This window comes from Stylophora pistillata, chromosome 1, assembly GCF_964205215.1.
Source record: "Stylophora pistillata chromosome 1, jaStyPist1.2, whole genome shotgun sequence".
Classification (NCBI taxonomy): domain Eukaryota; kingdom Metazoa; phylum Cnidaria; class Anthozoa; order Scleractinia; family Pocilloporidae; genus Stylophora; species Stylophora pistillata.
In genome coordinates, this window is record NC_142519.1 from 45,123,882 (window position 1) to 45,135,825 (window position 11,944).

The 11,944-nt window shown below is 37.2% G+C and overlaps 2 protein-coding genes across 3 annotated transcripts in view; both read right to left on the reverse strand.

Annotated features, from left to right (window-relative positions):
- Positions 1–382: 382 nt before the first annotated feature.
- On the reverse strand, positions 383–895 carry LOC148742725 (uncharacterized). Its single transcript, XM_088759144.1, has one exon. It carries the CDS (start codon positions 893–895, stop codon positions 479–481), a length of 417 nt encoding a protein of 138 aa, XP_088615270.1. The 3' UTR covers positions 383–478.
- A 3,008-nt stretch (positions 896–3,903) lies between these two features.
- LOC111341986 (uncharacterized) overlaps positions 3,904–11,944 on the reverse strand; it is a 28,223-nt gene continuing 20,182 nt past the window's right edge. For both annotated transcript variants that reach the window (XM_088759085.1, XM_088759087.1), the window contains 5 exons: positions 10,905–10,986; positions 10,751–10,819; positions 9,798–10,109; positions 6,022–6,375; positions 3,904–5,651 (listed from right to left, as the gene is read on the reverse strand). In XM_088759085.1, the coding sequence (XP_088615211.1) occupies positions 5,512–5,651; positions 6,022–6,375; positions 9,798–10,109; positions 10,751–10,819; positions 10,905–10,986 (957 nt within the window). In that variant the 3' untranslated portion in view covers positions 3,904–5,511. The remainder of the gene's footprint in view (positions 5,652–6,021; positions 6,376–9,797; positions 10,110–10,750; positions 10,820–10,904; positions 10,987–11,944) is intronic.

The following is an 11,944-nucleotide window of genomic DNA, read 5'->3' on the forward strand; positions in this document are numbered from 1 at the left end:
TATCTATCTATCTAACACATTTTCCTTCGAATCACTCAGAGAGAAAAAGTCGTTTTGACAGATATTTCAAGTTGTCGCTTTCTTAAGATAAAGGGAGAAGTTTCCCGTTGTTTTATTATTATTTATTCATGTGAAGTTAGAAATTTGAGTTTGACAAGAAGTTATTTAAAAAAAAGAGATCATGTTTTTTTCCTGGAATTAATAATGAGGGAAATTATAAAAGATTACCCGGTGAAAATTTATGTAGCCAAATGCCTCTGTTAAGATCCTATAAAACATTTTAGTTTCAACATGGTGATTATCTGTTGCTAGTGTGCACAAGGGCCTGGCTAAACTAGGAAACTTTGTTGCGGAAGCATGGTTTCCTGTTATGTTTCCCGGAGTAGCTAAATTAGCGGGAAACAAACAAAATGTTTTGCTGCTCCAGTGGCAAAACGAGGAAACATTGTTTCGGAAAACAATGGGGATCAAAGGATGTTCAGATTTTCATTGTATCAAAGCCCTTTGTGGCATTCTGCACAATAATAAGGAACTTCAGCATCTTGTACCACTTCCAAGAGGAGTGGTACTCATCGCTTGTTTGTTGACCGGACTTCTTTCTTCTTTCCAGGGCCTGTTTCCTCATAAATTGTGACCTGATAATTTTCCATTTGCTCTTGTAATCCTCCCGGCTGATATCATATTTTTCTATCATCAGTAGATCGATTTGTGAGTACGCCACCTCCTTACTGTCCCTGTTCATGTAGTCCTTATGACTCACATCCCACAGACAAAGTCTTTCTTCATACAGCGTAATTAGCATTTCAATTTCTTCATCTTTCCAATTCATTTCCCTTTCCTTTCCCTTTCCCTTTCTTTGAGCGTGACCTGCTTGAATTTCTTCGCAGTCAGCCATTGTTATTGTTGTCTGCTCGCCGTTGCTATGAAACATTTTTCAATATGCGAGCGGCACTGTAAATTAATCAACATTGTTTTCATCGTGGCTAAACTGGGAAACATGTTTCGGACGCAAAAACAATTTTTGTTTCCAAGCAGCAAAATTTGTTTCTGCAACATGTTTCCCGCGCGGCTAAACTGGGAAACATTTGCCTCCACAACAATGTTTCCTCGTTTAGCGAGGCTTTAAAAGATCTGGTTTTTTGTTTTCTGCTTCTTTTTTTAACTTAATTTCAATAGAAATTGAAATAAAAAATTCCCAAAAAGGGAGAAGTTTTTAAATTTGACGAGGAGCTGAACATCTTCTGCAGATGAGAACATCGAAAACGTTCAACACTAAGAGAGATGTTCAAAAAGTGAAGTAAAAAAAGGCCTTAAGCTTGACCTTTTCCAAATTACACTGAATAAAAGCCAAAAATTAGGCTGTTGTTATACCCATTCCCGAAACTACAAGAGTCCCTGTCAAGAGTGAGTTCTGTGGTGTGGAAGTGGCGCTACAGATCTCAGATAGAAATTAACTGTTATACAAGGTTTTGTATTTTCGAAACCCGGTTTTTTTTAGCCTTACATGGTATCGACAACTCTACTATAAGCTAACCGTTTTTCTCAATAACAGGAAATCAATAGAGTATCCCTGAGAAAATCAGGCTGAAGCTGGGGGGATACGAATACTCAGAGCACCAATTTAGCTCAAACCTGGCACGAATGCTAAGTATCATGCAGGAGTTAACAACTGCATGAGACTAACAGCTCAAAATACGGATTTCTTTGGAGATATGGTTTCCCCCCCCAGGGAAAACCCTATTTCCGCATTTTTATTTTTGCTTAATTAAGACGCAGTATTTCTCAAAGCGGTCCAGTACAATTTGGCTCGATTTCTTTCAAACTTTGGCCCATCAATCTATCATGCTTTAAAAGTAATCGTTGGTGCTTTGCTTTTTCGAAGTATTGCACGAAAATTGCTTCAGCGCTTAGCGCTGAAAGCCTTATTTTTACCAACGCCAGTCATTAAAAATGGCACAAATTTCCGCGTTAGTCTTTTAAAAAAATATTGGAATTTTTTTTCTTCGCATATTTAGATGGATCATTTATAAAAACATATCGCCTAAAGTTTTTCTTTTCTGATGGTTTTTTAAATTGATAATTATTTTTTCAGTTTGACACCTGCTTTGCCATTGCCCCATGATATTTTTATTCAGACTATCTATTCAAACCTGTCGTGGAACCACCAAAGGTTATTTTAAGGCCAATATCCCCAACGAGCAACCACTTCCGATCATTATTCCTCTATTAGTAGTGGAAGCAATCTCTTGAGTACTCACAACGGTGGTAAATATGACGAGCTTTGCTCAAGAGAAAAATTCTCAGCAGGCATCGTAAACTGATGCCGAGGTTGGGGAAGAAGGTCTTGGGTGGATGTCATCACATTAATTACACTACAATGTAATTACACATATTAGCGCCCACGAATCCACGAGAGATACGCGATTGCGTGCGAGTTAACGCGGCGTCATCTGTTGGCAATGAAAATCAAAATCATGAAATGAAATGAAGTTTGCTGTGCGCGTAATGGTCATAAAATACTGCGTTTTTTCTGTTTCTGCCTGTTTCCTTATAACGACATTTCTAATCACGTATTGGTAGTGGAAGCAATCACTTGAGTGCTCACGACGGTGGTAAATCGTTAGTTTCTCATTGCTACTTGGAGGGCGCTGTTCGTGGCGCCTAAATATTGAGTTTCTTTCGCCGTATAGCTGGAACTAAATAGAATTAGTTTCAGACTAGTTGCTGTAATTCGTCGTTTCTAGACATGAAAGCGAGAGTTTCTTACCTTAACAGCGATCAATAAAAAGCTTTAGGCAAATATCGAACAAGGTCGGACAGGCAGGTTCACCGATTTGGCTCAAATTTTGCATATAAACTTGGTTAGGGGTGCACTGATCACAAAAAGGATATTTTAAGATTGAAATTTATTTTACTTGGGAAATTACGGCTCACGGCCATTGGGCGCCCCTCTTGAACATGGAAATGAGGCTGACCAAGAGCATCTTTTCAATTCCTGGGTTTCCTTTGCTTACCCATTTTTGTATCTGTGTTTTATTACAAACAAAATCTACAGCTCTTCCTCTGTGTTTTGAATAGTAAATTTCGTAGAAAAATATTAAGGGAGAGGTTGAAACACGCTATTCAATTTACTCAGTTTTAGGTAGGTGTTGTAAGGTCCCTGAAAAATACCATAAGTTCAGAAGCTTCTAACACCGTTGATATGTCAATTTAGAACAACTTGTTAGTTTTCTGAAACAATATTTGTAATAGGTTATTTGCAGAAGAAAATTCAGAGCGGGGAGGTTTTAATGCCTTCCTTCACCGCCTGGTAGAATATGATAAGGCTCGTGGATATTGTAGTGGATATCGTAGATATTGTATTTTTCCGTCTGCTGCATCTATTAATTACTTGATTTGGTTAGGCAGGGGACGTTAAAGAACCCACTCACGAGATTATTGTGATGTGGTCTGGCCTGTTTACTGGGAATCGGGGGAAGGGGACATCTGTTAGATTCACCTTTAACTGATTGTAAACTGCTTAGCAGTCTGGTAAAGTCCCCCGCACAGTGTTGTAAAGCGCCATGAGCCCAGGATATGAGCACTGTAAAATAAAAGTTATTATTATTATAATTATTATTACATTAAATTACATCGGAAAGTGCGCAAGCCGGAATTTCAGTAGTCAATTTTTTATTGTGTAGCTTAGTTTACTGAATTTTTTTTTTTTTAGAGAACTGCTTTTTGTGAAATATTTTTAAGGAAAAATTTATTATTATTATTTAGGACGTCGATCATGTATCGTCAATTTATTTGCTGTTCTGCTGAATGAAGCTGAAGCAAAATAATGCAGACATAAGGTGAATTCTGCTACTCTGTAAAACAGTTGTTAATACCAAAGAGATTCAAGACTTTTCTCTAAGCTAGAGATTTTTTAAACTTGTTTTAATATTTATACCTTAATTTGTCTTAATTTTGTTTGTTATCCTGTATTTTTACTGATTTTGTGAAATAAACTGATTATTATATATCTAAAAAAAATTCTATATCAGCTTGAATAAACATGATTCATGGCTTAGCATTGCTATACAACACAACCTGCTACTGAATGCTTACAATAGGTAAGACATCGATGGTAATTTCAAATTGAATAAATGCCAATTATGGCTGAGCATTGCCATACAACAACCATCTACGGAATATATCATAAGACGCATAAGACGCTAAGATTGAAATAGAGAAATCATAAGTAAGGTGGCAATATATGGCAACAGATTTCAATTGAATCATTAGGATTCATGGCTTAGCATTGTAATACAACACAGCCATCTAGAGAGTATCTCAGATGTTTAGGTTAAATTGAACAAATTATAAGTATAAGGTATAGATATCAGCGTAAGATCGAATAAATACGATTCATGACTCAGTAATGTAATACAAAACAGCCATCAACTAATTATTTGAGTTGTTTAGATTATATTAAACAGCCAAATAATGTGGCAGCCTATAGTTCGCCTGCTGTTCCGATCAGACCCAATATCTCAAACACCTCCATACACTGCTACTTTTTCTGCATCTAGCATTAACTTAACTGAAATTAAAATTACATCCGAAGGAAGTATATAGAAGATTATTGAAAGGTTAACTATTAAGAAAAAAATCCTTGCAAATTTATGTTACGGGTAAGCGTGTCCGCCTCGGGTCGGCAACCGGATACGACCCTTAAAAAACGGTCAGGAAACATTGTATATCTTTATTAAAAACTGGATCACTGGATAATGCAATTCAAGACTTTTTATTGGCTTAGCCATTATGGTATATGAGCCAATATACCATAATCTACAAATATGGTAAGCGTACGCGTCAGCTTAAAATCAAAAGGGAGCTAAAAAGTCCGGTTTCTTCTTACAAAATAATAATTTCTTGGGGGCGTTTTTAATAAGACAACTATTCCACTCGCGCTTGTTTGATGTGAGATGATTAAAGCCAACTCGACGCTACACGCCTCGTTGGCTATCTATCATCTCATATCCAACGCGCGCTCCTGGAATAATTGTCAAGTACACTCTCGCTACTGAAGTATGATATGAATTAATACTACTGTAAAGGACAGAGATGGGCCTCTATAATAATTAAGTTATAACAATTCAAGGCTTATCAACCGCAGAAGGAACCTAACATACTTTTGATCTCTAATAGTACATGTACAAAGTGCCACATTTACAGCCAAACCTCAAGCTAAACAAGACATTGGAGCGTATACAAGTATCCCTAGCAACTAATAATTTAAAACGACTCATTTTATTACATTTAGCTTATCGAATTTTTAACTGGTATGTATAGCATGACACGGGCACTTATATTTTCACATAAAACAACAAGCTTATATTTTGACACTATTTAAGAAAACTACTGTTTTCGTATTTCAGAGTCACTATATGCGCCTTGATAGAGCCGAACACCTACTTAATCGATTTTAAAGCTAATTTCTTATAAATAAAATGGATTCAGCTGAGAACACAATGTTGTTGATTACACTCTCGTTCCTTTTATGCCGTCGAGTGCTTCGTAAAACTGATCAAGATCGCTGTCATCGTCAAACGTGGCCAGCGGTGCTCTTGGAGACTCTCGCCCTGAGGCTGCTGGGAGATTTTCATCCGTTTGGTTTTTATCTGTTACATATTAACATGACCCAAGAATAAAAGAAGCCATTCAGTAACTTTCCGTATGTTGAATACTTACTCTCTTCTCAGACTAATTCATAACGAGATTGTTATACAAAGTGGGGCACCGTAGTGCCACGCATCAGGAAAGAAAAATCGCTCCAAAACTTTGTAGTGAGCAAAAGCACTTTCACTGTTCGAATAAACCGCTTAGCGTAGTTTAGCAGGGAAAACAAGGTGACGAAATATGAGAAACTAACAGTTTGTGCAAGGTATGATGAGGAGAGGTTGTTTACCATTTGTCCTCTAAATTAGTGAAAAGATCTCAATATATCAAAGTTCTTATTTTTGAGAAGAAGCAGAGGGTTATTAAACATACCCTTATTTACGATAAACTGTTCGTCTTCCCCAGCTTCATGGTCCATGTTATCTTCGTCTTGCTCTTCAGACTCTTTGTGGTCGTTTTCCAATACTTGCTTTTTTTTTTCAGGCTCATCCTCCACGTCATCCTCATGTTGTTCTTCAGATTCTTCTTCTTGTTTTTCAGGTTCGTCTTTCTTCTCTGATGGATCCTCGTGTACATCCTGTGGTTTTTCACCCTCTTTATTCTCATCTCTCTCCTCAGGCCCTTCATGATTGGTGTGCTCTACGATTTTCTCATGCTCACTTTCATCTTTGGACTCGTCATTACTGTCATCGCTATCATCACTCTCTGGGTCTTGCTGGATTTGAACTGGAGAGAAAAAAGTTAAAAGATAAAAAGTGCACTGTGCCAGGGGTGTTACCTCCTGTAGTACCAGCCACAGCATACCAGTTCCAATCAAAGAGTACGTTATAACATTTGAGTGTTCTTTGATAAACATGAACTCTGACAAATGGGCGACAGTCTTTATTGAAACAGTAAAAGAAAAAAAATACACTGTCGCAACGCAGTTTCTCCATTAAACATTCGCGGCATTTACTAATTCCAAACCCCATTAAATGTTTGCCCAGTTTAATAAATTTAAACCTTAAACATTAGTTGGATATCGAAACGAAATCATCTTGTGGCTAAAGCAGATAACCAAAGTAAATTAAAAAAATAGCAACCGCAAGTCTTCTCTAGATGAAATGGCTGTCTTAATAATAACAAACACTTTGTCAACTACAACTGACAGCGTGGCATCTTAACGCGATGACCACGCGCATGCGCAAACCGAATCACCGGAACCGTCGGAATGAACTGGATATTACAAAAACCAAGGCTTTGTTGTTAATCGAGAATTTTTATTTTATTTTCAAAATCTGTAAAAGTCCCCCAGCTGCAATTTCTCCTCGAATTTGTGCATCACAGATGAAAACGTTGTTTTTGACGTAGGGTAAGCGTTACACTGTAATTTCTGTCAGTTCAGTGAAGGGCTGTTTGATATTTTATAGTTCTCAAAACTTTCTTGAACGTGATTGATTTTCCAAATTAACGGATATGAAAAACTTGTATGAAGGCGTTTTAATTTTTTATATAATATAAAACTATGCATTAGTGTTATTGTTGATTGAGGGGAGGCATCAAAATTTTAAATTCTGTCAGCAAAACGAAGAACTACTTCATTTCATGTGTAAATCAGGCGTATGTGTATATGTATTCAGGGAAGATGCGATGGTGCTCAAACCACTGAATTGGCTCAATGGTGGCACAAAGTTATCAAAATTATCATGACTTTGGGAAAAATGACAGAATTCCCTGGGATGTATGAGGTCCTACTGGGAGAACTTGTATTTTCCCTTTTTCTGGCGTAATTGATAAGCTTACTTTACGTTGCTCCAATGACGAGCAGAAAAGCTATCCGGAAATTCAGTCCACTTCGTTATGTTCCATGTTTATCATATCTTTAGGTCCTCTCACGTAACAAACTGCTCAAACCTGTCTCGTTTTCTTCCTGTACTTCTCCCTAAGTTATGACAGCTTTTAGATAAAGTCCTTCCTACATGCGTAGTGGAAGCCATTACTTTAGTAATCAAAAACAATGGTACACGTTTTGGACAATTGATTTCATTATCCTTGGTGACGCGAAATGAACATTGAGCCCAACGACCAACACTAAGTGAACACTGAATGCAAATTCATACTGTGAAAATACTGTTTGAAAAGTATACAAGAAAATGTAAGTCGTACTAGGAGTTGGATAGTTTATGTATGCGTTTTTCACCCATACGTCCAAGTCCATTGTAAATTTGTTTCTCATTTGTCCTACTGGAGGTTGAATCAGTCTTTAATCTCTCCTTATATTACTTATGGATTATCTGTCTGGGGCCAGAGCCCCGTTTCTCGAAAGTCCTGGTAACCTAACGGACCCGTGAAGCTGTTCTGTTTTCATTCAAGATGGGGATTTCAAAAGTTTTGAAAATGACACAATAAAACTATTCGCTAAAGAAACAAAGAGGACTGGTTTGGTTGCCAGAACCTGCTTTCCTACGCTTTAAATTTTGATTTTAAAACATGGCTTCGGGCCAGTCAAGTTACCGGCACTTTCGAGAAACGAACTCCAGCCCTGTAAGTCTTACCTAAATAATATCTTAAAGTTACAAAAACACGCATTACGTTTCATGTACATCGCAAAGAAAAATGAACATACCATTCCACTGTTTATTAATGCTAAGATTTTGCCTCTGAAGGTTTTGTACTTCAAAACTTTATCTGAGTGGATGCACGACGTTAGCACTGCTTCTGCCCCAATTAATATACGTAATTTATTTACGAAAACGTCTAGTACTATTCTTATAACACACGCTCATCTACTTCAGATAATTTTTACATAACTGCTTCAAGACTTGAAATACAGAAAAACGCCCTCTCAAGGATTGGTGCTAAACTATGGAATGAGATACCTAACTCTCTGAGAGGGCTACCAAAGAAATCCTTCAAACTCAGAATTAAAAACAAACTTCACTTAAGTGTACTCGACGATGAAGACTCTTTCATTGAGGTTCGCAAAATCATCTCTAAGCTAAATTAAAATGTCAGTAGTAGTAGTAGTAGGGGGAAGGGAAGAGAGAGAAACAAACAAACAAGCAAAATATTATCTATTTAATCACATTCTTTTCCTTCTTTTCTTTTTATTTTATCAATATTAATAGTAATAAGCTAATGATGGACTGTAGCTATTGATGGACTGGCCCGCTTAGACTAGCATAGCTATGTGCGGGCCGGTCCGACTTTAAATGTATGTTTTTATGTAATAATAATAAATGATGATGATGAATTTAAAAGTGATTCACGATCTGATGAATCATGCCTCCTCCCAGAGAGATGCCGCTGAACTGAATATAAAGCTTTGTCTAGGTACAGTATGGTTTATTTTACATAGTTTCCCGTTAACTTTCATAAATGAACCTTCCCTGAAAGAAACTTATCTCAGTGATGTTACTCAAAAGCGCCGCATGATTTTTCTTTTAATCAGCTTTCAACTGGCATGTTTAAGATGAACTGGTTGCTTCTGTCTTCTTCGTATTAAGAAAGGCCTAGCTTTTCCCTAAAGTTTATCAATAGGAGGTATTTTGTTTTCAAGAGGATGCTCTAATTGTCTTTTTTTTTTTTTTCCCATTTGGAGCGAGTATGTTAATCTTCAACTCTGGTTTTTCTGAGGCATACAAGAGGAGGAGAGAAATCAGAAAAAAAAGATAAAATGAGGATAAAATGAGATTTGGCCCTCAAAGGAATGCTGAGCATTACCCTGATGACAATATCCTAAATGTTACTATGACTATTTTATATGCAATTGCTATCCATTTCTCATATTGTTTTGGATCTTCACGAATCCTCATAAAGGAGCACTAACGATTTTCTCCCCGGTAATAATTCGGGGCACATTTAGTAATATGAATGACAGCTCTAAGGTTAAGTATTGTGATGCCTTCCCCCTATACGTTTGCATAAGCTTCTACAAGACTTCTTGTTAATTGCTACTTTACAACAAATCAGAAGGAACGAATTAATATGAACCATCACATCCAGCTTATAATGGTATGTAGTTAAGTAAATATGATTAATGGCTTATGAATAAGCCATTATTACTGTACTTATGAATAAGGGAGTCCATAAATAGATTTGAATACCTACATTTGGAGTGAATGACAACGTAAACAAATTTCAATTTTTTTAAGGAACCTAAACCTCACCTTCATCAGTAGATTGGTCCTGATCCCCTTGAAAATCTGTTTGTAACTCTTCACATTCAGAATTTGCTGCAACATCTTTCAGACATTGTTTATTATCTTTAGTCTCTGTCTTCATTGGCTGTGCTGTTATTTTGTTGGTAGAGTCGGTAGGCTCAGTTTCAGGCTGTTCTGGCTCGGCAGGCTCTCTGTGTTTTGTGTTCAGCTGCCATTTACGTGTATCTTGGGGCTCAGAATGTTCTAGACATGGGTGATCATGTTTATGGACCTCCTCTTGCCCTTTTTCAGGTTCCTCTTCGGCTTCTTTGTCTGGTTCTGAGTGGAACATGCAATTTGAGAAATTAGTAAATGTCAGTCGTGAAATCAGTTTATAGACAAAGCGAATTTACACAACATGATCACAAAGATAAAACTTGTAAATTTGTACTGTTGTTCCTCCATACTGAAATGTGTCCACTCAGTTGAATTTTTTTGCTTGCTTGTAAATGAGATTTGAGAAACAAATAAGACCACCCTCAGGCTCAAATATCATTATGATCATTTGGGAGTTGTTCAGCGGGTTCTTCATCCTCAGTATTCTCCAATTTCGGATTTGTTGGCTCCTTCCGGGTCTCCTTATTTTCTTTATGATCTTTATTTTTCTCCTCACTCTGTTCATGGGCGACACGATGTGCTAAACATTCGTTCCTGCGATCTATAAAGCATGTTTGGTGATTTATAATTAAAGAGAATAGTGCAGAATATATTTTTTTTATAAAGATGAAAAGGTCGATTGGGCTCTGATAGAATTTGATTCAATCGGTGTCATGTCTATTCTTGGTTTTCTCCGATAAAATTTTCTAACGATTTTGCAATATTTGGGGTATAGATCCAATAGAACCTTGAATGAACAAAGCAAAGGATCCTTAAGGAAACAAAGTAAAACCAACATATCTTTCTTTTGTTGGTTCACGTACCCTCTTCCCCTCCAGCAGCTCCGAAAGTCCTCATCTCCAAAGCCTGACCGTGACCCGGATCTCTCACATCTTAAATAGAAAAGTAAGATAGACCTGAGCTGCCATCTTAGTTCGGGAGTATTACCCAAAGCAAAACATCAGCGGAGGCCTATACCTTCTCCGGTTTGCGTTCGACTACACTTTGCCATGAAATAGTTGCACAGCTGTTGCCATTTTGCTTTGAGAACGTCTCTAACCTATATTTGGGACAGAAAAGTTTTCTTACACTGAAGTTAAAGATTGCAATTAATGATAATATCCAAAAGGCATGCAAGATCATGCGAGATGGCTTTGTATCACTAATTTTTAAAGTGACAGAATGTATTCAGTTTTTTTGCCTAGCTCAACTCTATCCCTTTGCGATATGTTTGAATTCTTACTACTTGAAATCTACAAAATATCTTCTTAAAACGCTTACTAAAGGATATTGAACTAGGGTAATCATTGGTGAAATCCTACCTGATACCAAAACACTATATGTAATGTAATATCCTAACAATATAAGTAAAGTGAAATCCGTGATACATGTAATGAATTCTTGAATGCATATTTTGTTTAGAACCTTATAAGGTTATAAGGGGTAAATCTTTAGTTCTCCTTATTCTTTCCTTGTTGGTTTCGTCAATTGTTCAAGAGTTGATAAGTGTAAAGGTTAAAGGTAAAGGGGTAAAGGTAAAGGTCTCTATTTCTCTAAACAACATACGTGTTTAGTTACAATTTTTTTAAGGTTGAAATCAGACAGGGGCCTCTGGCAGCCGTGTTTAGTCCGTAGCGATTTCACCTACCCACCCAGGGAGGACATCCATCACACAGTAATCTCGTGCGTGGAAAATTAACGTCTCCTACCCCAACCCTGCAGGAGACGGGACCTCCATTTATTCGTCTCTATCCGAGAAGACTAGAATATCTAACCATTTCTTGATGTTAAAGAAAGGAAGCATATTCTTCTCAATTAGTTTTAAGACCCTGAGTGTTGGTCCGGCCGGTATTGAACTCTCGACCTACCGCACAGCAGTCCGGCGCTCTCCCAATTGAGCTAACCAGGCGGCGGTTAGACTGTAGACTGCCATACTTTTATTTATATCTCGGTGATATGTTCGAGTGGTACATAACGTGTGCCAAGTGAGATGAAGTAGCAGATCTTTCACGTTTATG